Source organism: Arvicanthis niloticus, chromosome 23, assembly GCF_011762505.2.
Source record: "Arvicanthis niloticus isolate mArvNil1 chromosome 23, mArvNil1.pat.X, whole genome shotgun sequence".
NCBI classification, from domain to species: domain Eukaryota; kingdom Metazoa; phylum Chordata; class Mammalia; order Rodentia; family Muridae; genus Arvicanthis; species Arvicanthis niloticus.
Genome location: NC_133430.1, coordinates 29,064,459 through 29,088,221, shown reverse-complemented (window position 1 = coordinate 29,088,221; position 23,763 = coordinate 29,064,459). Strand labels below are relative to the sequence as shown.

At 40.3% G+C, this 23,763-nt stretch overlaps 1 protein-coding gene across 1 annotated transcript in view; it reads right to left on the bottom strand.

Moving 5' to 3' along the window:
* Positions 1-23,763, bottom strand: part of Sptlc2 (serine palmitoyltransferase long chain base subunit 2) — an 89,102-nt gene that overhangs the window by 51,753 nt on the left and 13,586 nt on the right. The window contains exons 2-3 of the mRNA XM_076921554.1: positions 16,519-16,713; positions 1,855-2,009 (exon numbers count right to left, since the gene is read on the bottom strand). Of these exons, the coding sequence (XP_076777669.1) occupies positions 1,855-2,009; positions 16,519-16,713 (350 nt within the window). The remainder of the gene's footprint in view (positions 1-1,854; positions 2,010-16,518; positions 16,714-23,763) is intronic.

The window sequence follows — 23,763 nt, the reverse complement described above, 5'->3', positions numbered from 1 at the left end:
GCAGCACAAACTCACCAGTAACAAGGGAAAAAGGGTACAACAGAATCCAATGTGTGTTGTGCACTCAGTGTGAAATTGTCAAAGAATAAAAATTACTTTTAAAAAACATGTATTAATTTATTGACAGTGATAAAAAAATTTAAGGTGTGATAGTCAATGCTGTCTTAGAACAGTCTTTAAAGCATCTTTTTTTTTTTTAAAGATTTATTTATTGTATGTAATGTGAGTACACTGTAGCTGTCTTCAGATACACCAGAAGAGGGAATCGGATCTCATCACAGATGGTTGTGAGCCACCATGTGGTTGCTGGGAATTGAACTCAGGACCTCTGGAAGAGCAGTCAGTGCTCTTATTTCGCTGAGCCATCTCTCCAGCCCTAGAATAGTCTTATATACTATCATTCAATATTTTCTTCTTAAGGGCAATTTGGTACTACTTAGTAACTGAAAGATACACGTATGTTGACGCAGCAATTCTGTGTGAGCATGTACACATGAGAGGCACTGTCCTTTTGCCATGGCCCTCTGTAGGCCCAGAGACCAGTGATATTCCCTGTGATGGCAGCTCAGTCAGCACAGACATCACAGTTCAGACGACCGATGGTAGAGAAGTAAGTGCTGAAGGTTTAAGTGCCATGGATCTGGGACTTACTAGTACAAGATGACTTCGGATGGCACATCTATACTGTAGAATACTACTAGCCACTACAAATAATGAACGTGTAGTGAATGCACACGTAGGCAACATGTTACAGTATGTCAGCAAATAAAAACAAGGAAAGATCACGTATAACATATGATCCCATATGTATGTATCAAAAACCTACCTGTTGTTTACAGATATACAACACACACATTCCCACAAAACACCTAACGGACAACTCTGACAAACGGAACACGACAAAAACAAAATGAAATCAATAGGCACCTCTACAGAGTGATGGCTTTGTGAACTAGGAGATTTGCACAAGTACCAAGGATAGCTTGTCTATAGGAACAATCATGTATTTACATTATTTTCCCTCAAAAAAATTTTTGTATTATATTCATGTAATCTAAATAGTAAAATGTTAAGAATATAAACCATTTTAATCTAGTATATTTATGAAAAGTACTAGTTTTAAAAAAGAAAAGGCCCCATTTATCCCTAAATCATTTATCTTAACTAAAATGTCTAACAATTAATTCAGGTAACACACTAGTTTTTTTTTTTCCAAAAACAGTATGAGGGAGAAGTTTTTGTCCTGACTCCTGGTTGATCAACAGATTTTTTAACCGATCGCCCTTGGGCCTATAATTCCATGCCTAAAGGAGGATGAGGAAGGGGGATTGCAAATTTGAGGCCAGCTTAGGTGACATGAGAATCTGTCTAAAATTAAAAAAATAAGTAGTATGAATTATGTTCTCCAGGCTATTGGATTTATAATCCAATAAAGAATCAAATGAGCGTCAAGTGTGGTAGTGTGCACCTTTAATCCCAGCACTTGGGAGGCAGAGGCAGGTACATGACTGAGTGAGTGAGTTCAAGGCCAGCCTGGTCTACAGAGGAATTCCAGGACAGTCAGGGCTACACAGAGAAACCCTGTCTCAGAAAACCAAAATCGAGAATCAAATGAAACAGAAAATGATTTTAAACTTCAGTGGGGCCTGTGGGTGTAGCTCACTGTACCATGCTTGCCCAGGATATGTGAGGTTTTAAACTCCAGCATTCCGTCCAAAAATATTCTAGAAACAGTATTGAACAGTATTGCCTAGAAACCAATCATACTGTATCTTCAGGTGTTGTTTTGGCTTTGAAAGAATAGTCAAAACAAATTCTTTTGTTGATAAGAAATCATTTCCAAACATAACTCACTTGAATGACCAGTTATAGTCATGAGATTGTCTCTCCATGATATCCACCTTGGCTCCAGGCACACTACAGATAGGTCGATTCCAGTTGTCTCTGATTCTCATGTAGAGGTTCCTTGTATAGAAGTTTTCAAAATCCTGATACAAGGACACAAAGTCCTGCCAACAAAATAGTGAAACAGTATAAATTTAACTGATGTACTGAAAGACAAGTCTTACAATTTTTCTCTTCATACCTCAGAAAGATGCTAATCAATCATATTTAATCAACTGACATATCAACATATCTCAGGAGTATTTCAGAATGATGTCAATCAATCATATTTAATTAACTGACATATCAAAGTAACATCTGGAGAGGTATATTAATTCTATGTGATGTCTTTTTTATCAGGTAAAGATTGCTTAGCTCAGATGTTTGACTTATACTTTATGATATCAAATAACTAAAACACATAAACATAGAACTAACAGACTTAACTTGAAGTTGGACTCAGAAATAAAATCCAGTCATATAATTCTGTCGTTAAATAGTTTCCCTTCATAAAGATCTGGAAAAAACTACCCTCCCACATGCCCCCATCCCAATAGTGTATGGGAAGATGCCAGAAAAACAATTATAATCCCAGTTGTAAAGAGAAAAAATACTTCTAAAATTAGGGGTTTTATCCTCTGCATGCGCTCAAGGATCAAAATTAAACAGCACTCCCAGACACCAAAAAATGATTAAAAAATAAAAATAAAAAAACTCCACTAAAATGTAGGTTAGAAAAATCTTCCACCTTGGATTTCCCTACTAGATAGGAATTAAGTACATTCTGGAGAGACAGCATGGCACTGAGGGTACTTGCACAGGACCCAGGTTTAGTTCCCAGGACACCTTAGCAGGCAGTCTACAACCACCTGTAACTCCAAGATTTCTGGGGATCCAAGCCTTTACACTGACACACGTATACCTACACGTAAACACACACACATACACATAATTCAAAACAATATTTACAAACAAAACAGTAATAATCATTTGTGGCAGGGAAATCTCTGAGTCTGGGGCCATCATGTCTTATATAGTTACAGGCCAGTTAGAGCTACACTGTGAGATCCTGTCTCAAAACAAAAAAGTACATTCTGAAAATAGATTCCCTGGCTCACAGATTTAGTCTCCCTTTCCTCTAAGACTGAACTAAAACTTTAACTTGTAAAAAGTTAAGTCACAGTAGAGCCAAAATGAATATATATTACTATTCCCAGTGTTATATGAACCCTTCCTGGAACAGGCTTCATCTGTCTACATGAGATCCACTTCAACTCTCAGCTCTCCAAGAGTGATGCAAACAGAAAGAAAGTAGAAGTATGCTTTACTGTAACTTGCACATCACTGAGCTTGGAGTCATAAGGCCCGAGCTTGTCACACTACATTGAACTGTTAAGTAACAAATACATACATTTTGAAACCATATTGTTCATACTCTATATAAAATTCTAAAGTAACCATATTGACTAGGACTCTAAAGTGCCTAAGTGTAGCGAGATATTTTCCTGCTACATTTGCAATAAAGCTCAGTCATTGGGCAGTATGAAAGGTAGGTGGGGTGAGGAAGGGGAGAGAAGATGGCTGCGGATGTACGCGTGCTTCTAGCAGTCTGAGGTGGTTATAATATCTAGGTTAGATAATTGGGCAGCAATTCTAATTGTGAGGGCATCTTGTTAATTGAGCATTTCCAAATATATAAATCTATTGGATAATCTTTAAGCATTAAGAGTCTTTATTCTACTGGGTACCACAGGCATAGCGGGAATGGTCTGGGCTCAGCCGAGCATTAGGCAGAGCCAGCCACCACTCTGGCTTCTCATGGGTGCCAGGGCCCATGAGTCTAGCTAGCTGGAGTCACGGGCAGAGCCGAGGAGCAGCAGGAACATGGCGGCTGCCCGGGAACAACCTGGACTGGGCGCTGTTTTCTAAATATTACCCAATACACCTTAGACATAAGCATCTCTATAGATATCTCTTTAGACAGCTCAGCAGACCTGAAAGGGTTCTTTGAATAGGAAGAACAGACCCTCATAAAATTGCATCCTACTATTTCTCTTCTCAAAGGTGGAAATAAAAGTAGTCTTCCACCCTCACTTTGACTATCAACTAGCAGCACCAACTCATTTTTTTTGTTGTTTTGGAAACAGTCTCATGTAGCCAAAGATGGCCTCAAACTTCTGATGCTGCTGTCTCCATCTCAGGAGTGCTAAGATTACAGCATGCCCAGTTTATGTGGTGGTGGGGACTGAACTAAGGGCTCTGTGAATGGTAGGTAAGCCCTTTAGCAACTGAGCCACTTCCTCTGTTCCTAACGTGTTCTAGTGAAACCTCAGTACTAATCATCTTGGTTCTTTGGTTAAATTTCATTTCTACTATTATTAGTGTGTATACATGCATGTGCATACACGTACATGTGTGAGTGTGTACATCACAGAATTTATGGAGGCCAGGAGATAGCTTCTTGGAGTGGGTTCTCTCCAAACACCTTAATATGGATTCAATGCATCCAACACAGTTTGGCTCTAGGCTTGCATGACAAGTGCCTTCTGCACTGAGCAATCTTACCAGCCCAGATAGACATAGCATTTATGAGTATTTCCTGCACTATAGAAAGGGTAAATATGGGGCTGCTCTTCCAGAGGTCCTGAGTTCAATTCCCAGCAACCACATGGTGGCTCACATCCATCTGTAATAGGATCCAAAGACCTCTTCTGATGTGTCTGAAGACAGCTACAATGTATTCATATACATAAAATAAATAAATGCTTTTAAAAGGGGGGTAAATATTAGAGAGAAGATGGTGAATACGGAAATGAATATGAAATATGGAAAATAGGAAGATGGTGGTGTGTCTTACATACCTGAAGAATCCTTTCTGATTCTGCTCAGTTACTTTAAAGTTTCATTAATAGTTTCTAAACACTGCACATTCATGTTCAAATAAGAACTTTAGCCAGGTGGTGGTGGCGCACGCCTTTAATCCCAGCACTTGGGAGGCAGAGGCAGGCGGATTTCTGAGTTCGAGGCCAACCTGGTCTACAGAGTGAGTTCCAGGACAGCCAGGGCTACACAGAGAAACCCTGTCTCGGAAAAACAAAACAAAACAAGAACAAAAACAAAAAAAGAACTTTAGAATATTTTAAGGAACTGTTTCCTCACAGACAAATTATTATTAACAACAAAAAAACGTTTTAACTATATCAACATGGAATAAAACAACAAAAACAAAACAGTTTTCCTGAGCCTAGTTCAGATAGCCAAAAGGCAAGAGGGAAAGGGGGCTGCTAGGTAGAACATGGCAGAGCTTCACAATCAGTCCTGAACTGAACACAGACAACTGGTGACATCTATTATTCATAATTAAGAGAGGAATGAGTTCAAATCTCCCAGAGAACTTCATGGCCAATTATCTTCTTATAGAGGCAAGAGAGCACAAGTCCCTGAGATGGGAGACACCAGCATACAGAAACTGAAGATACAATGAGTGCTCAGATCAGATGCACTAGAACACAATGGCAGCAGAGGAACTCAGGCCAAATTTAGCTTTTTAGCTTCTCTCCCTTCTCCCCCTACCCCCCTTTAAAGAATTATTTATTTTTTGTATATGGTTACATATGTAGCTGTCCTCAAACACACCAGAAGAGGGCATCAGATCCCATTACAGATGGTTGTGAGCCACCATGTGGTTGCTGGGAATTGAACTCAGGATCTCTGGAAAAGCAGTCAGTGCTCTTAACCACTGTGACATCTCTCCAGCCCAAATTTAGCTTTTCTTGAATCCTACCTAAGTTCTATGGTGGCAGCTTCAGCGACAGATCTGAAAGCAGATCCAAGGGGAGCTTAGCCCAAAAGAGAAATTGCTATTGAATACTTCAGTCCAGACAACCAGACTGTCTATTGTCTGAAGCATCTTGTACCTTTGATATCTAGGACGAGGTTAGAATAGGAGAGATGGGTCAGCAAGATGGCTCAGTTGGGAAAGGAACTTGCTGCTAAGCCTAGCTACCTCACTTCAGTCACATAGGAAATCACAGAAATCACATAGGAGGAGAGGACCAACTCCTGCATGTTGTTCTCTGACCTCCACATGCATGGTAAGCACATCCTCCCCCCCCCCCACCCCCCCATGAACACATAAACCTGATTAAATTTTTTTAAATATAACGTAGACTTTAAATAGACTTGAAACATGTTGTTGAATTCTTTGACAAACTTTCAGGATACATTAAAGAACAAAGTGGGTTGCTCTTCTAACAATAAACTCATTTCTAGTTCTATCTCACTGTTTCCCCACCTTTCCCACCTCCTAGCCTAGTCAGTGTGGAATGACTTTCGTCAGGGCTGACATGCTCATAATGCTCAGTCACTGAACAAACATTTACAGAGTGGTCCTTTCCAGACATAACTGGGCATGAGGGATAAGAAAACAAGCACAATCTCTACACCCCCTAAGGTCTCAGCATGACAGACAGGTATGTAAGCACAGGTGATAAATGGGTAGACTGAATATCAACTATGAAGGGATCTCTGTTCAGGGATGGGGAAAGATTCTAATCAGTAAGACAAGTTCAAGGAACCTTTTAAAGAACACATTATTCGTGGGTGGTTTTCCTAAAACCACTCACAAGCACAAACAGAAAGAATCAGTACCTTCTTGAGACTACATGCTAGACTGTGAGGCCTGCCATTCTCATCAGTGAAGAGTCCTTTGCTCCCAGGCAATGGTGGCACACACCTTTAATAATCACAGCACTTGAGAGGCAGAGGCAGCTGGATCTCTTTGAGTTCAAGGATGGCCTAGTGTACAGAGGGAGATCCAGCAGAGCTGGGGCTACACAGAGAAACCTTGTCTCAGAACAAACAAACAAACAAACAAACACAAGAGAAAAACTCAAATTGACAGTCTTGTTAACTAAGGATCACTGTAAATGCTGCCAAAAGTAATCTGAGGTCATCCTATTAACTAATTAGTAAATATCCTTTCATTAGTCTATTTAAAGCCTTTGAGAAACTACACTGTTTTAAACAAACAGATCTTACCTAATCCAGTGTCTATGCAGGCCTTCCTTATACTCGTGGGGAAAAGATGGGTGCTACCACTTTAGACAGGAGACTTTCCAACAACTGTTCGTGTGCATCGTGTGCAATTCTGTCCCAATACAGGTGTCTATACATTGTTACATGATGATAGGGTGGAAAGATAAATAATCATGATAACAGCAAAAATTCTTATCTGTTATTTTTGATATAATACACTGGGCGCTTGTCAATTATTTTATATATACATGTGTTTCTACATATTTGAATAACTCTGTACCCTCTTACAGAAGACATCATTTCGCCAGCTTTCAGAAACACAGAATGTTTTTGTCTGTTAAGGAACCAGCTAGAGCCAAAGATACATACACACACACACACACACACACACACACACACACCCCAACAAAATTTTTTAAAAAATCCACAAAACTTGAATTTCTAGACACTTTTGAGAGCAGACTATGGAACTGGTAAGTACACATAAACTTTGGAAGGCAGAGCCACTATTTTTCTTTTTGTACCAATGTAGGTAACCTCCATAGTAGACCTTCACACTGGCAACATAAACTAAATTCCACAGCACGATACTTGTGACACCAGCAGTTTCCTAATCTGGGGTGTTTTCTTAGCTGGGCAAAGAGGCCCTGACACCCCTCTTCCAGAACTCTGCAGTGTTATAAACACTCGATTCCCTCTTCACTACAGTGGCCTACAGTAATGTGGGCTAATCCCAATGCAACTTTCTAACAAATCAACACTCTGCAATCTCTAGTTGAGAAATATTCAGTAAGTTGTTGGTACTTATAAGGAACAAAATTTAAGTAATTTACTACCAGCTATTGGAGTTAGTCTTGTGTACTATATATTCAGAAGCTGAGTTCTGTGCTCCAGTCCAGACTACAACCTGGTCTTAGGGCACTATAATCTGTATACCATAAAGAATGGTCCCCAATAGTCCCTGATTGGCCAATAAAAGGCCTGTGATTGGGCAGTAGGAAGAGGAAGGTGAGACTGGAGGATAGAGAGATCTTGGAAGAGGAAGAAGGAAAGAGAAGACAGAGAAGAGGAGGTCACCATGAGGCCAGATGGATCATGAGCCTGTGGCCAGGAGAAATGCACCCTGAGGACAGGCTGATGGAGCAGAAGCAGTCTGGTGACACTCAAACAGCAAGTAACAAGGGGCGTATGGTTTAAATACAGCTGAGACTAGCAGAGAACCTCCCCAATTTAGGCTTACAGCTTGTAAATAAAAATACTAGGTTTCTTGTCTTTTATAAGGACAAGCTAGAATAAATAATTCATTTGCAATCAGCCAACCACCAAGTGATGTGGCTGAAATGCAAACCCTAGCAGCATTCCAAACTACCCCATTGGTAGTAAGCTACATTTATTCCAAGAAAAATCTTCAGTGCTAGTTCTAGATCAACAGTTTTCATTTACTTTAGAGTCCAGGTGTGGGAAGCCAAAAGAAGGCGGCTGTCATCCTTGCAGCCACCTTGAACCATATACCCTGACCAGAGACTTGATTGCATTAGCCTACAACAGCTGAGCACACTCTGATAACATCTTGCTTTAGATACCCAGGACTTTCCTTGGGTGTGTGAGATTAAAGGTGTGTGACTTAAGGGCGTGACTTAGAGATCAGATTTAGAGACAAGACCTAAGGGCATGATTAAAGATGTGACTTAGAGGCGTGGCTTAGAAGTGAGACATATAAAAAATGAGAGAATCAGACACTTTAGAGAGTACAACTTGGAGTAGGAATTAGGCATTAAGACAGAACAACTTAGAGTACAACTTGGGAGTAGTTATTAGACATTAGAGAGAAGAATTTGGAGACAACTTGCAGTACAACTTGGAACTAGGAATTAGGTTAGAGAGTACAACTTAGAGTACAACTTGGAGTTAGTTATTAGGTAATAGGCACTTAGCACTTGGAGGAATGTGCTCTTTCCCCAGGCCTGAGTAGGCCTGCAAAGTCATTTACAATAGACCAAGCAACAGTAGGACCTAGGAGAGGCATTGCATTACCAGCCTTGGCTTCTTGGAGCCTGCTACCTGAGCTAAGAAGAATGGACTGCCTCTGAGCTAGCCTTGACACCTTCTGGACTGCTATCTCCTTGCCCAGCCCCTGGGCTGAAGAGACTCTGGGGGGTGGGGCTTCCCCTTTATATGTGAAAGCAAATTATTAAACTTCGAGCCTTGATCAGAGAACTTTGTCTTGGCTTCATCTCTTCCCGCCCGTTTCCCTATTCTCAGCCTCTCTTGCAGGTGAACCTGTTCAGCTGTTGCTGCAGGTGGAAACAGAGGAAGAACTTGGAATTAGACATTAGGAACTTGGAACTTGGAGGCACTAGGGACTAGGAACTCAAGACTTGGGACTTGAAGAGAAGAAGAGAGACTGAAGAATAAACGGAATTGAATCGCACTCTGTCTGGTCTCCATTCTTCACATCCCTTCTCACTCTCTCTCTTGCTGAACCGCGACCCGCAGACCGGAGCAACTTGGGGCAGTGCAGGCTCTAACAGTTTGGCCCCCAAGGCTTTTGGCAGTGCTGGTTTCAATACTGACAGAGTGGCCCATGACATTTTGGCCCCCAAACATAGGCAGCTCGGGCCGCAACATCCAGGTACTATGGTTTGGATCCCAAGTGTCTCTGAAAGGACGGCAGCAGCCTGAGCACTACTGGGAAGTTGTGAACCTTCAATCATGTAGCACTTCACAGAAGGATCCTGGGGAAATGACCTGGAAGGGGACGGTGAGAGCCTGGCCTCAGTTCTTCCTCCGTTTCCCTGCCATAAGATGAAAGCTTTGCTCCACCGTGGGCTCCTTGTAGTGCCTCACCACAGGTTTATGAGCAACAGAGCTGAAATCTCTTCAATCACTGAACCTCCATAAACAGCTCTTCTTTTGAAGTTGTTTGTAACAAGTTTTCTTTTAATCATAACAAAGAACATACTAGGGTACAAATTTCAATAAATCAAAGGACAAATTTTTCTCAAACTTGAGCATTTAAAGCAAATAACACTGCTTTGATGTGGGGATAACATGCTCAGAAATACATCCACATCAAGACAATTCAGAGTTCTGTTGCCTTGACGTTCTGCAAAGTCCAGGGGGTAAAAGGAGAATGCATAAAGCTACTCCAGTCAATACATGGTCCTTAAAGAACACATTTGTACTGGAATCATGAAACGGCATTATGTTTATTTACATCTTGGATAAGTAAAGAAAATAGAATGGAAAAGATAAAAATCTCTATAAAAGCAGGTAGAGGCAGGTAGATAGATATCTGAGTCTGGGACCAGCCTGGTCTACATAATGAGTTCCAGATAGCCAGAGCAACAGGGTGAAGCCTTTACAAAAAAAAAAATAATAAAATAAAATAAAAATCAGGCTAGTACTTGGGAGACAGAGGCAAGCAGGTCTCTGAGTTCCAGCCCAGCCTGGTCTACAAATCAAGTCCAGGACAGCCAAGAAATCCTGCCCAAAAAGCCAAAAAGATTTTAAAAAGTCAAAAACAAAACAAAACAAACAAACAAACAAATAAAAAACAAAAAACAAAACATGAGGCTTAGGGGTTAAGGGCTGCCTTTCCAGAGGACCTGGGATTGATTCCTGCATTCACTTGGCAGCTGACAGCAGTTCCAAACATTTCAATGCCCTCTTCTGGTGTCTGAGGGGACTGCAAACATATGATACACAGACACAACATGCAGGCAAAAGATCCATACCTATAAAATAAATAAATCTTTTTTAAAAATATAAAAATAAGAATATGTAAAAAGTCATAGATTGCTTCTAAAGGACATTCTTCTACTGCAGCTCCAGGGATCTGACGCTCTTTCTGGCCTCTGAGCCTCACACACAAAGCATACAAACACCAAGATAAACATCAATCAATACAAAGAAAAAATAAATCCTCCCCAAAAGTAAAATACAACTGCATTTGTTCAGAGGACAAAACAAAACACTGGCACCATCATGTTGGAGGAAATGCACAACGAAGGAGCAGAAGCTTGGACTCTGGTTCATCTCACCAGTGGGAATGTAAACAGGCCCTAGGATCCAAGAGTCCCATTTTCCCAAAAGAGTTGAAGATGCATACTCAAACAAATGCTTAACAAGAATGCTCACAGCAGGACTGTTCCCAATAAACAAACAAACAAACAAAAATAGTAACAAATGTGGTGACACCCACACAATGGAACAGTAGCACAGATTCAAAAGCCCTAAGCCAAAATGCTTGAAACCAGAAATGTTTCCAATCTTGGGAGTGTTCTGGGGTTTGGGAATTATTTGCATGAACTTCAGTGGTTGAAAATACAAATATTCTAGTTACAAATGTTTATGCATATTATCATATGCTATGATGCTAGGTGAACCTTGAACTAAAGACGTCTAACACAGAACTAAAGGTGTCAAACGCAGAAGGCCACATCTTATATGGCTCTTGTTTTTTTTTGGACTATCAAGGTTTAAAAAAAAAAAAAAAAGCAGGCAGTAACTCAGGTCATCACCTAAGAACCGGTTATCTGCACTTTTATATTCCACAGTTAATAGTAAAATGCAGATCCAAATTGTTATATGCAAAGAAAAATCTCAATTAAAAGGTTGAGGCCTAGAGATCCAAACATGGGTGGAAGAGACAGGGAGAAAACACTACACAGCTGTTCCAAATAAGGTCCCAAGATTGGATGCTGCACACCAACACTGGCACCACAGCACATGGATGGATAAGGTGCTGTATTTCCTGCAAAACTTTCCCCTCCCTTTGATTTTCCCTTGTTTATTTTTTGAGATTATAGTTGCATCACTTCCCTTTCCCTTTCCTCCCTCCAAACCTCCTCGTGCTCTCTTTCAGAGTCATGGCCCCTTTATTATGTGTCAAAATATGTCCTTCAACTAATACAAAGTTCAAGAGCCTTGTAAACCCCTTTATTAGCATCATAAGGTTCAGTTATTGCCTAAAGCAGTACATTTCATTTCCCTGTGAAGAAGTGTAACAGCCTGTGCTCTTCTCTCTGACTTTCTGTGTGCTTCTCTTTCTCTGGGGGAATAATTTTGAGACATGTCTTCTCTCTGTAACCCTAGCTGTCTGGAACTAGCTCTATAGAGCAGGTTAGCCTCAAACTCAGATCTACCTGCCTCTGCCTAGGATGGCAAATCTGCTTGCCTATGTGCTGAATTAAAGGTATACAACTATCCTAGTGAATTTTTTGAAATGGAATGAGGAGACACTTGGGTTGCAGCTATGGATGTAGCTACCTCAGTCAAAAGGGAAACTGGCAACATGGTATCTGCACTGCGTGATCCCAGCAGACACTTCCAACTGCTAAGTCCACCTGCTGTTTTCACCAGAGCTTCTCCCTCAAAAAGCAGAATTTTTATAAGAGAATGAAAAAGCCCAGATGTTTAAACTGCAATTTTCAATAGAAAAGAATTCTATTGAAATGAATTTGATTACTTTAGAACAATCCTTTCACCAACTGTAGAGACAAATGTCATCTCCACTGACTCCCCAACTATTTCCTCTTACTCGGCTAAGAATTATTTCCTAGCTAACCTCATGATACACAGAAACTTTCATTTTGCATTTTAATATAATCTAAGCATTATTTACTTCTATGATTACAAAGCTTACAAAGGTAAGCTTTATGCATATATGTTTACTCAACAAAATTAGAAGCTACTTCAGAATAAAATCTATGTCCTAGTTTTTCAGATAAAATTAAGTATATACAAGTAGCACCCAATAATTATTAAATTATTAATTATAAACTTGCCCTTCAGAAACATCAAACAAGATCCAAAGATAACCTGATACACTGTCATTATTGCATTACCGAATCAGCCATCACACACCGAGTACCAGCTGCACAAGAACATGCTGGTCCTCCTGCTCAAGAACTGCCCAGGTCTTCACACTGTCTCATTTCTCATTTAAAACATATATGTTCAAAACATTCAAAATGCATGTATCAGATTTTAGGTCATCCCAAACAGTTCTCATGCCATTACCTACACTATAAATAAACCTTTCACTACTGTCACTCACGACCACCTTTGATTTGGTCCAATAGGAAGTGAATACACAAATGAGCCACTGTACAGCACAATAAGCAGCTGAAAAACTATAACTGAGGGTGAACAAAGCCAGCACTCTGTGGATTCACTCTGGCTAGATGCACACAGCTAGAACAGAAGGAGAATTAAATACGTGTTCAGGGTTCCAATCATGAAAACTGGTTTGTCTACTGGATTTAAGTTATGAATATAGAGCTTTACTTATGTTGCTTGTGTGTGTGTGTGTGTGTTTTTAAAAAACAAAACAAAAAAAACTTATTTAAAAGTTGCGATGTCATTCTAAGATTTATTTATTTACATTTTATGTGTATAGAGTTTTGCCTGCATGTGTCTGTGCACTACATGACCATACATATGAATTGCCTGGAGGCCAGAAGAAGGTACTGGATCCCCTAGAACTGGAGTAATAGATGGTTGTGAATACAGGTGCTGGGATTCAAGCCCAGGATCCCTGGAAGAGCAGTCACTGAGTGTAGCCATTTTGCCACTCCTGAAAAACACATTTTTTCCTTTGTTTTTATAAAACATTTTTATATTTTATATTTTATATTTGCTCTAATTTAAAATTTTTCCCCCTCTGGAAATGTACCATGGGAAAGTTTTCAGGCTAATATGAAAAACACATTTTTTTTTTTAAAAAGTTTTTTGAGACAGGGTCCCCCCTTCCCTTCCCTCCCTCTGTACTTGCACTCTGCAACTCTGTGTGAACCAAGCTGGCCTTCTAAACAGAGATCTGCCACCTTTGCCTCTCCAAAGACTAAACGGACTAAAGAGTTGTACTACCACACCTGGCCTGAAAAACACATTCTTAATGAAATTACCTTGTAAGCATTTCAGATAATTTGTAGGAAGACTAACTTGTGAGGCTGGGCTGGAAAGCAGGTACAAAATGATTGAGATGAAAGAGAAGGATACCTAACCCTGAGTTTTCAGGTGTCCAAATTTTCTATTCTTCTTTAAAATTTTGTTTATTTTATGTGTATAGGTATTTTGTCTGCATGTATGTGTACCCTGTGTGTGCCTACTGCCCTTGGAGGTCAGAAAATGGTCTGCCTTTAATTCCAGCACTGGAAGATCTCTATGAGTTTGAGGACAGCCTGGTTTCCAAGACAGTCAGGACTATGTAGACCTGTCTCAAAAAGCAAACAAAACAGGGCTAGAGAGATGTCTCAGAGGTTAAGAGCACTGGCTGCTCCTCCAGAGGTCCTGAGTTCAATTCCCAGCAACAACATGGTGGCTCACAACCATCTATAATGAGATCTGATACTCTCTTCTGTCCTGCAGAAATCGAGTTTTTATATACATAAATAAATAAGTCTTTAAAAAAATAAACATACAAACAAAACAGATAGCCTCGTTGGGTTTAAATTCCTGAGCCGGGAGTTCTAGATGCAAAGAGTTTTGAACTGCCATTGTAAGTAGGGTCCTCTGGAAGAGCAGCTGAGACATTTGTGAAGCCCTAAGGGATACGGGTTCTTTCAATCCATATATACATATATATGTGTATGTGTGCATATATGAATATATGTATATCTGTATGTGTGTGTATACATACATATATATGAATGACTAGTTCTGTTTTCCTAATAACTGACAAGGCCCTTTATTCTTCCACGAGGTCTTGTTATGTTATCCAGGTTGAACTCCTGATCTCATGCAATCCTTCTGCCTTGGCGGATTTCTGAGTTCAAGGCCAGCCTGGTCTACAGAGTGAGTTCCAGGACAGCCAGGGCTATACAGAGAAACCCTGTCTCGGAAAAAAAAAAAAAAAAAAAAAAAAAAAAAAAAAAAAAAAACAACAACAACAAAAAACAAAAACAAAAAACCAAAACCTTCTGCCTCAACCTCCCAAATACCTTAGTTTCAACATACCAGCCAGCAGGCCTACCCTTTCCCTTATTTATTCTGTTCGTTTCTGAGACAGTCTCATTCAATAGTCCAGTTTATTCTGAAACTCACAATGTAGCCAAGGATGTCTTTGAGCTCACAGCAATCCTCCTTGTCTCAACCTACCGAGATCTGGCACAGACATGAGCCATCGTGCCTATCTTTCCTGCCTTTTCTCAGTGTACTCTCTCTTTACTGGCTCCTCTCAGATAATACTACTACCCATATATCTGACTCTCAATGTCTCACAAGGATGAGACCAATGTAAATAACTAACTGGGAGGTGGGGCAATGGAAATGCTCAGTCAGCCACTGGTAGGTTACCATGCTCCAATAGATGGTCCACGCAGCTTATACAGGCAGAACTAACCAGATGTGGTGGAACATTTAAAAGGAGGAGGAGAAAGAGGAAGAAGAGGAAGAGGAGAAGGAGGATGAGGAAGAAGAGGAAGAAGAAGAGAAAAATAAAAGGACATGAAGTTGGCAGGAGCCCAAGGAGAATGAATGGAAGGGGAGAAACAGGGATGGGTAGGTGGATATGACCACAACGCACTGAATGAAACTCTCAAAAGAATAACTTTAAAAGTTTTTTCAAGCCTGGGTGTTTATTAGGAATAGTTAACACATGTGCACTATATAAAGCTGTAAAGGAATACCGGTGTATTATGAGAAGAGTGACCTAAAGTGAATCTGGTCTTCCTCTTCGGAGACAACCACTACCTCTCTCTATTTACCATTACTAAAACAAGAGCCTTTGCTGCTGTAAACAGGCTGGCCTCACCACATTCAGCTCGGGGACATGTTCGGGGAGAGGCGCTGATCTGCGAGCTAGGTAACTCTATCCAATGTGTCTAAGAGAATTCAGTGTCTGCAGATCACAATAAACACAGTGCAGGGATCCAGAAGGGAGAATGAACACACTTCACATTTACTCTGCACCATATAAGCTACAATACTAGGGAACTTTAGATACATGGCTGGTGATTATTAGCTTTTTTAATCAATGAAATAATGTTACTGTTGTCAGCTTCATTAGGTTCTTGTAGTGTAATGTAGGTTAAGTAAAAAATGTTGCAGGCCGTGGTAGTGCACACCTCTGATCCTAGTACTGGGGAAGAGGCAGATGAATCTCTGAGTTTGATGCCAGCCTAGTCCTCAGAGTTTCAGGACAGCCAGGGCCACACAGGAAAAAAAAAAACAAAGTTGAACTCTTTGCTCTGTTAGTGTTTTAGATATTTGGAACACATAGTTGTGAGCCTCCATGTAGATGCTGGGAACAGAACTCATGTCCCCTGAAAGGACAATGCTTTCTCAGCCACTCAGCCATCTCTCTAGCACCAACTGCTTTGCTCATTCTAGGCCTTCAACCTTGACTTCAGCTTTCCTCGTGGAATATTTTTATAGAGTTTTTGTCACAGTTGTTACTTGGTTTCTGTTGCTCTAGAGACAGAATCTTACTCTGTAGCACAGGTTGGCCTGAAAGTCACAGCAATTCTCCTGGCTCAAAATTTAACTCCATGTGCCCCAATTTCTACTGGGGGGTGGTGAGAGGGACTGTGTGACAATGACATTTCCATGAACACAGTCTATTTGTAGAATCAAAGATTCTCTGACAATTACCTTTTGTTCTTCTCTTTCTGTTGCATGGTGGCACTTTTCAATTCTCCAGTGCCTCAAGAAATCTCGAAGATATCCAAAGAGGGTGAGTACGCCATAGCCCACATATGTGAGCACAGCAACCAGCATGGGTGTTTCTTCAAAAGCTTCATTAAACGGTCTTTTGTACAATCCTCCATTTTCTGTAACATGATGAATCTAAGAGAGCAATGTAAAATGTTTATTGCAATCACAGATCAATGAAACACTAAGGTCATGCTTATTTTCAAGAGTAATGATTTAAAAATCATTTATGTACAGTAAAGGGGAAAGGAGGAAATGAAAAAGAGTCAACAATGTCTAACACTGATTTTTATCATAATTTAATTTCCTGAAATAGATTCTAAATACACTATGATTTCAGGGAACATGCTTCCCTTTATCCTAATAAAGTAAAAAAAATATATTAAAAAAAAGCCTAGTCTAAGAAATACTGTATTAGCTTACCAACAAAGTGATCACATGTCCAAAAGTAAATTCAGTTTTATAACACAAAAATGTGTGTGAATGTTTTTCTACCAGTCATTCCTAAAACTATTCAGCTATAAATCACTGAAAAACCCTCAAATGACTTACCAGTACTAGCCTGTAGCAGGTTTAATTGCCTTTCCTCAGTGATAATACACTTATAACAGTAAAAGAAGGGCTGCTGAGTTCTCTCGGCAGCCAGAAGATTTTGCTGCCGAGGCTGACAACTTGACAATCCCTAGGACCCACGTGACAGACTCCCTCATAAACCGTCTTTTGTCTCCCACAAATTGTTCTCTGACTTCCACACATGAGCTGCTATACATAGCACACAGGTGCCCACACATGCACATACATGCCCATAAATAATACATGTAATATAGCCAGGTAAGAAGGGGTCCTTAAAGGAGGGATGGGAAGAGGAAGAGGGAAAGGGGTAGAGTCGTATCAACTGAAGTAAGAATTGTAAAAAAGCCTTATAGAAAAAGTACTTATACAGTACTTGACGGGCGGTGGTGGCATGCACCTTTAGTCCCAGCACTTGGGAGGCAGAGGCAGGCAGGATTTCTGAGTTCAAGGCCAGCCTGGTCTACAGAGTGAGTTCCAGGACAGCCTGGGCTACACAGAGAAACCCTGTCTTGAAAAACCAAAACAAACAAACAAACAAACAAAAACCCAGTACTTCGTAAGATAATCTTTTAAAAAAGTAAAACATAAAAAAATTTAAGGAGTTTCAATGAAGGCGACCTCCACGGATAGACAAGGCTTCTCTGAGAAAACCCCTAACCATATGTAGACACACACTAAATAAAAATAGTTTTTTAAAAAAAGACTAAATTAGTTGAGCAGTGGTGGTGCTAGCCTTTAATCCCAGCACTAGGGAGGCAGAAGCAGGCAGATCTCTGAGTTTGAGGCCAGACTGGTCTACAGAGCTAATTCCAGGACAGCCAGGGCTACACAGAGAAACTCTTTAAAAAAACAAAACAAAAAACAAAATCAAATACCTACTAACCAACCAACCAACCAAAAAGATCAACCAGCAGCCATCATGTACTGATCCTGTATCTATTTTGATCTAAGTATATATTCTCAAACTTTTAAAGATTCTCCCTGTCCCTTTATTTTACCATTTAAGATATGTTTGTTCTTTGTATACGGAGACAGAGTTACATCATGTCATACAGGATAGCCTCAAACTTATAAATTTTCTGCTTCGCTCTCCAGGGCTGGGATTACATGTATGTGGCACTGTGCCTGGCAGCACTTGGGTTTTAATATACAGACACAAAGATGTTTACTTTTGACTCAATGATTAAACATTTTACTTTTACCAGGTAGTGGTGGCACACACCTTTAATCCCATCCTTTGGGAAGCAGAGGCAGGTAGATCTCTGTGAGCTTCAGGCCAGCCTGGTCTACAGAATGTGTTCCAAGACAGCCAGGGATAAGTAGAAAAACCCTGTCTCAGAAAACAAAAACAAAAACTTTTTTTTTTTTTTACTTTTTGGTTAACTTTAGTGAAAATCTAATTTTACAGAAGAGAAGAAACCACCCATGAGGAAAAGACTTAGAACATGAGGCTGCAGTCAGGACAATCAACAAAAATTACTAGTAACATATTGTCCAAAAAGTATCATACAGGAGTCTTTATCATATGGATTACACTAGGGAAGTCTCAAAGAAATCAAAAGGTTCCCTTTTGCTCTGCTAGGCATTCCTGACTAAAAGTATAATGTGACTACAAACAGGACTGTATATATCTAGGGGCTGGGAGGTGGCTGTCAGTAAAGCACTTGCCATATAAAGCTTATCCTCACCACATATAGCATAGAGATCCCCAGCACCTAGGAACAAGTTAGTAATCTCAGTGCTAGCAAGGAAAAGATTATTGAGAACAAGCTCTCTGTAAACAAAATTGTACTGTGCACTGTAAATCTGGATGTACCACGAGTCAGACATTCTAACTTAAGAGCTTTACTGTCAACAAAGTAAATATTAGCATAATCAGTGTGTTGGGGTTGTTCTGGTGCTGCTATGTATTCAAATGGCCCCCAATATCTGGTGCCCCCACCAATAAGGAGATTCTCACATACACCAAATGATGCTATGTAACCTTGTTCCCCAAGTTAATTAGTCAATAAAAGGCTAAAACCTGTGAATGGGCAATAGACAGAGGTAGGCTCTATCTTTTTTAGTTACCTGGCTGGAGGTCACAGGAAGAAAGGACAGGGAAAGAGGAAGAAGCAGCTATGAGATGAGATGGACTACGAGCACATGACCAGGAGAAACTGCAAGTAACAAAGGACATGTGACTGGGATATAAAAATAGAATAGTTCCAAAATCTGCCCAATCTAGGCTTACAAGCTCATAATAAAATACCCAGATTATGTGTCTTTTATAGGAGGTAACTAGAATTTATAATTCCGTTTACATTAGTGGGCTAGGCAGATGACTTAGTTGGTTAAAGTTCATACAATGTAATCACCCATGTAAAACAACAGGAAAGGAATTTAAGTTGAATCTCCAACAAGTTAAAATGTCAGCACTTTGACACAGAAACAGAAGAATCCCTGAGATTTGCTGGACAGCCACTCTATCTGAATCTGAAAGCTCTAAGTTCAGTGAGATAAGCCCTATATTTAAAAAAAAAAAAAAAAAAAATGTGGGCTGGAGAGATGGCTCAGCGGTTAAGAGCACTGACTGCTTTTCCAGAGGTCCTGAGTTCAATTCCCAGCAACCCGTGGTGGCTCACAACCATCTATATTGGGACTGGATGCCCTCTTCTGGTGTGTCTGAGGACAGCTATAGTGTACTCATATACTAAAATAAATAAATCTTTTTTAAAAAAATGTGGGATCTTGGTGAGTGAGCTCTGCTAGGTAGAGGATTAGGCTGCTGGGGAGCCCCGCTAGCCCCTCTGGATCATAATCCTCTCTTCTGTCCTCTGTGTGTGCTAGGTTAGGGGTTGTCCTGCACCTAAGGCAGGAAGATGGTGGCCACAAAGAGGATGAAAATGCCTCTGGAGTTGATCAACTCTAAGCTCCAGTTTGCTATAAAAAGTGGGAAGTACATGATGGGGTACAAACAGACTTGGAAGATGCTCAGACAAGGCAAAGCAAAATTGGTTAGCCTCACCAATATCTGCCCAGCTCTGAGGAAATTTTGAAACAGAATACTACGTCACAATGGCTAAAACTGGTGTCCATCACTACAGTGGCAATATTATTGAATTGGGCACAGCGGGTGGAAAATACTAGAGTATGCACACTGGCTATCACTGATTGACCCAGATGACTCTGATATTACAGAAGCATGCCAAACAGACAGGTGAGAAGTAAACCAAGAAAGTTCCTTTAATAAAACTTTGCCAAGGCAGATTTTGAGTTCGAGGCCAGCCTGGTCTACAGAGTGAGTTCCAGGACAGTCAAGGGCTACACAGAGAAACCCTGTCTCGAAAAGCCCAAAAAAAAAAAAAAAAAAAAAAAAAAAAAAAAAAAAAAACCTTTGCCAAAGCTCCTTTTGAAAACAAACAAAAAATCGGATAGTGAGTCAGGAAGCTATCTAACATAAACCTGGCCTGTACGTGCACAGGAAAATTCTAGCGTCCCACCCCCTCCAGTCTCAACTGTTAAGCAGGTGAGAATGTGCTGCTGATAATACTGTTCAAAGGAAGACTCAGTGCCTTGTAACTGGCCTGGGCAGTGGTCCTGATTTTAAAGAACAGAAATATCTGGGGTTCCCTTTTATTACAGAAGGCATAACCGTTTGTGGATTGCTGAAGAGTAATGGGTGGTTTATATTGGACATTAGGTTTATTTATTTTACTTTGTCATGTTGCAGATGTGTGTATATGTAGACACCAGGTGTTGTTCCTCAGGTACCTTTTCCTTTACTATGTTATTACATAAGATCATCATTATCATTATTTGAGATGAGATCTCATTATGCATTCCTGGTTGGTCTAGAACTCACTATGTAAACCAGGTTAGTCTCAAAATCAGAGATTCACCTGCCTGTTGTCTGAAGGCTAGAATTAAAAGTATGTGCCACTACGCTTTGTCTTCACCTTTTTTTGAAAGAGAGGGACTCTCGCTGCCCTGAAGCTTGCTAAATAAATTAGGCTGGATGGCCAGTGAACCCCAGGAATCCTTCTCTGTTTCTCCCTAGAATTGTGATTAAAAGCACATGCTACCTTGCCTGGCTTTTTGTGTGAATGCTGGGAATGGAACTGAAGTTCTCCCCAGCAAATGGACATAAAGACTTAAAATAATACAAGCAACCACTGGATGGTCAGACTCTGACCTCCTAGCATGCATCTGGCATGGATTCAATTGCTTGATGAAATCATATGAGCTTGTGTTCATATCAGAAATGTATGCCTGATTTCCCCAAAAGGTTTTGGGTTTTGTTTGAGTCATTATATAGTTAAGTCTGCATCCTTTCATAGGATGCCTGAAACCTTATTCAGAGTCAGGAGTCAATCCTTCTAAGTCATTTTACAGTGTAGTTAAGTCTTGTTTTGAGACTGAAGATATCAAAGACAGAATTCCATACTTAATATTTTTCTTTTACCATGTAAAGAACATGGTAAAGGCAGTTAGCAAAATTTTAATAATGTTGTACACTAGATAGATACTAGTACTGTATCAGTTCCCTGGTTTGTTACTATGTGAGATAATGTCCTTTTGTTTCTTTTTAGTTTTTTTCGTTTGGTTAGTTGTTTGAGACAGGGTCTCTCTAAGTAGCTTTGCCTGTCCTAGAACTTACTATGTAGGCCAGATGGCCTTCAACTCAGAGATCTTCCTGCCTCTGACTCCCAGATGCTGGGATTAAAGGGGTGTGTGTGAGTGCCACCACTGCCTGGCTCAAATGTAGTCACTTCAACTTTGGCACATGATTCTAAGCATCTGAATTCCACAGGACCTGTGAAATACACCATAGCCCCTTCTTTCTTCTGCCCCTCTTCATCTTCAGAGAAGATTCTCTACTTTCTGTTTTAGCAGTTTCTTGGGCTTAGCTCTGTAGCTTTAATTCACTGCTTCTTGATCTTTCAGCAATGAATATTACTTAAGGAAGAATTGCATTCTTGGAAGAAATTTCCTTCCTTTCCTTTCCTTTCCTTTCTTTTTTTTCCCTCCCTCCCTCTTTCTCCTCCCTCCCTCCCTCTCTCCCTCCCTCCCTCTCTTCTCTCCCTCTCCCTCTCCCTCTCCCTCTCCCTCTCCCTCTCCCTCTCCCTCTCCCTCTCCCTCTCTTTCTCTCTCAGAAAGATGATGGAAAAAAGTTCACTGTGACTCAAACAAAGATCTCAGGAGCTAAGAGGAAAAAATGTTGCCATACAACTACAGAGGTTGGATGCCATGATACTGATTTGAGATTTTCCTTTGTAAAGACAGAAGCTTTTTTGAGCAAGGAAGTGTTGTTGGCCATATTTATTTGCTTGGGCATGATTATTGGTCTGCAGGAAGAGCCCTTGTGATGTAGAGACCAGATGGCAAGAAAGATGTTACAATACTCTTTGAGGGGGGAGACTGTAAGTTGTTTTGCTTTTTAATAATTGATGAGTAGGATATGCTAGTCTCTTATACCAGATTATTATGTAAAACAAGCTTATCTATTGTCGAGATACACATCTAAGTGAGTTTTAACATCTGCGTGTTTGCATCTTACAGCTGTCAAGATACACAATATTTTCACACACACACCCTAAAATTACCTGATGCCAATTGGGTGTAGTAGCACAGGCCTGTAACTAGCTAGCACTTGGGATGCAGAGACAGAAGGAAGAGGAGTTCTAGGTAATCCTTGGCTAAGTATGACTTCCAGACCTTCTTGGGTTGCAGGAGACCCTGTCTCAAAAGACAAAAACAAAACACACTTCCTGATGCCAAACAAGAAGGTCTGGAACTATCTCTGGGTGGAAGCCAGAAAAAAAGATCGAGTTAAAGATGACTGCAAACTTGGGAGACTGGGTGGACTGGATAGTGATACTAGTGACCAAAAGAGGTAATAACTAATACACAGATGAGGATTCCCCAGAGGCTGTCGGACTCAGGTATGTAAGCCTGTGTCCCAGGATAGCTATGAATGGGGTCCAACACACACACACACACACAAACACACACACACACACACACACACACACACACACACACACACACACACACTAAATTTGCTTAAAATATTAAGGCTTATTTTTGTTTTCTTGCAAGGTTGGTTTGTTTGTGAGACAGGATATCACCACTATACAGCCCTGGCTGGTCTGGAACTCAGAGATCTGCTTGCTTTTCAATGTGCATCATATTGTCTAAGGGTCATGTTCTTTGGTTTTTAAACGTGACATTTGTAGATAACAGTGTTACGCTGCAATTTCAAAAGCCTGGAGATACTGGAGGGTAGTCAGCTAGCCTGAGTTATGGCAGACATAGGCAGCTTTTAGTTGTTTTCATCCAAATATTGAATAGAGTCAGAGGTCTTAAATTTAAGTGAAATTAGTAGTATGTATTGATTAGAAAAAAAAGAGAGAGACAAGAATCAGACTGGCTTAGTGAGGTGGCACACACCTGTATCCCATGGTTTAAAAGAGGGAGGCAGGAAGGTTAGAGATTTCAAAGCCTTTTTAGGTACATAGTGAGTTTGAGTCTTGCCTGGGCTAGTAAAGCTCTGTACAAACAATAACAACAAAAACCTAACCAAACAAGAACTAAAATGGTTTAGAAGATGCTATAAAATTGTCCTTTCTC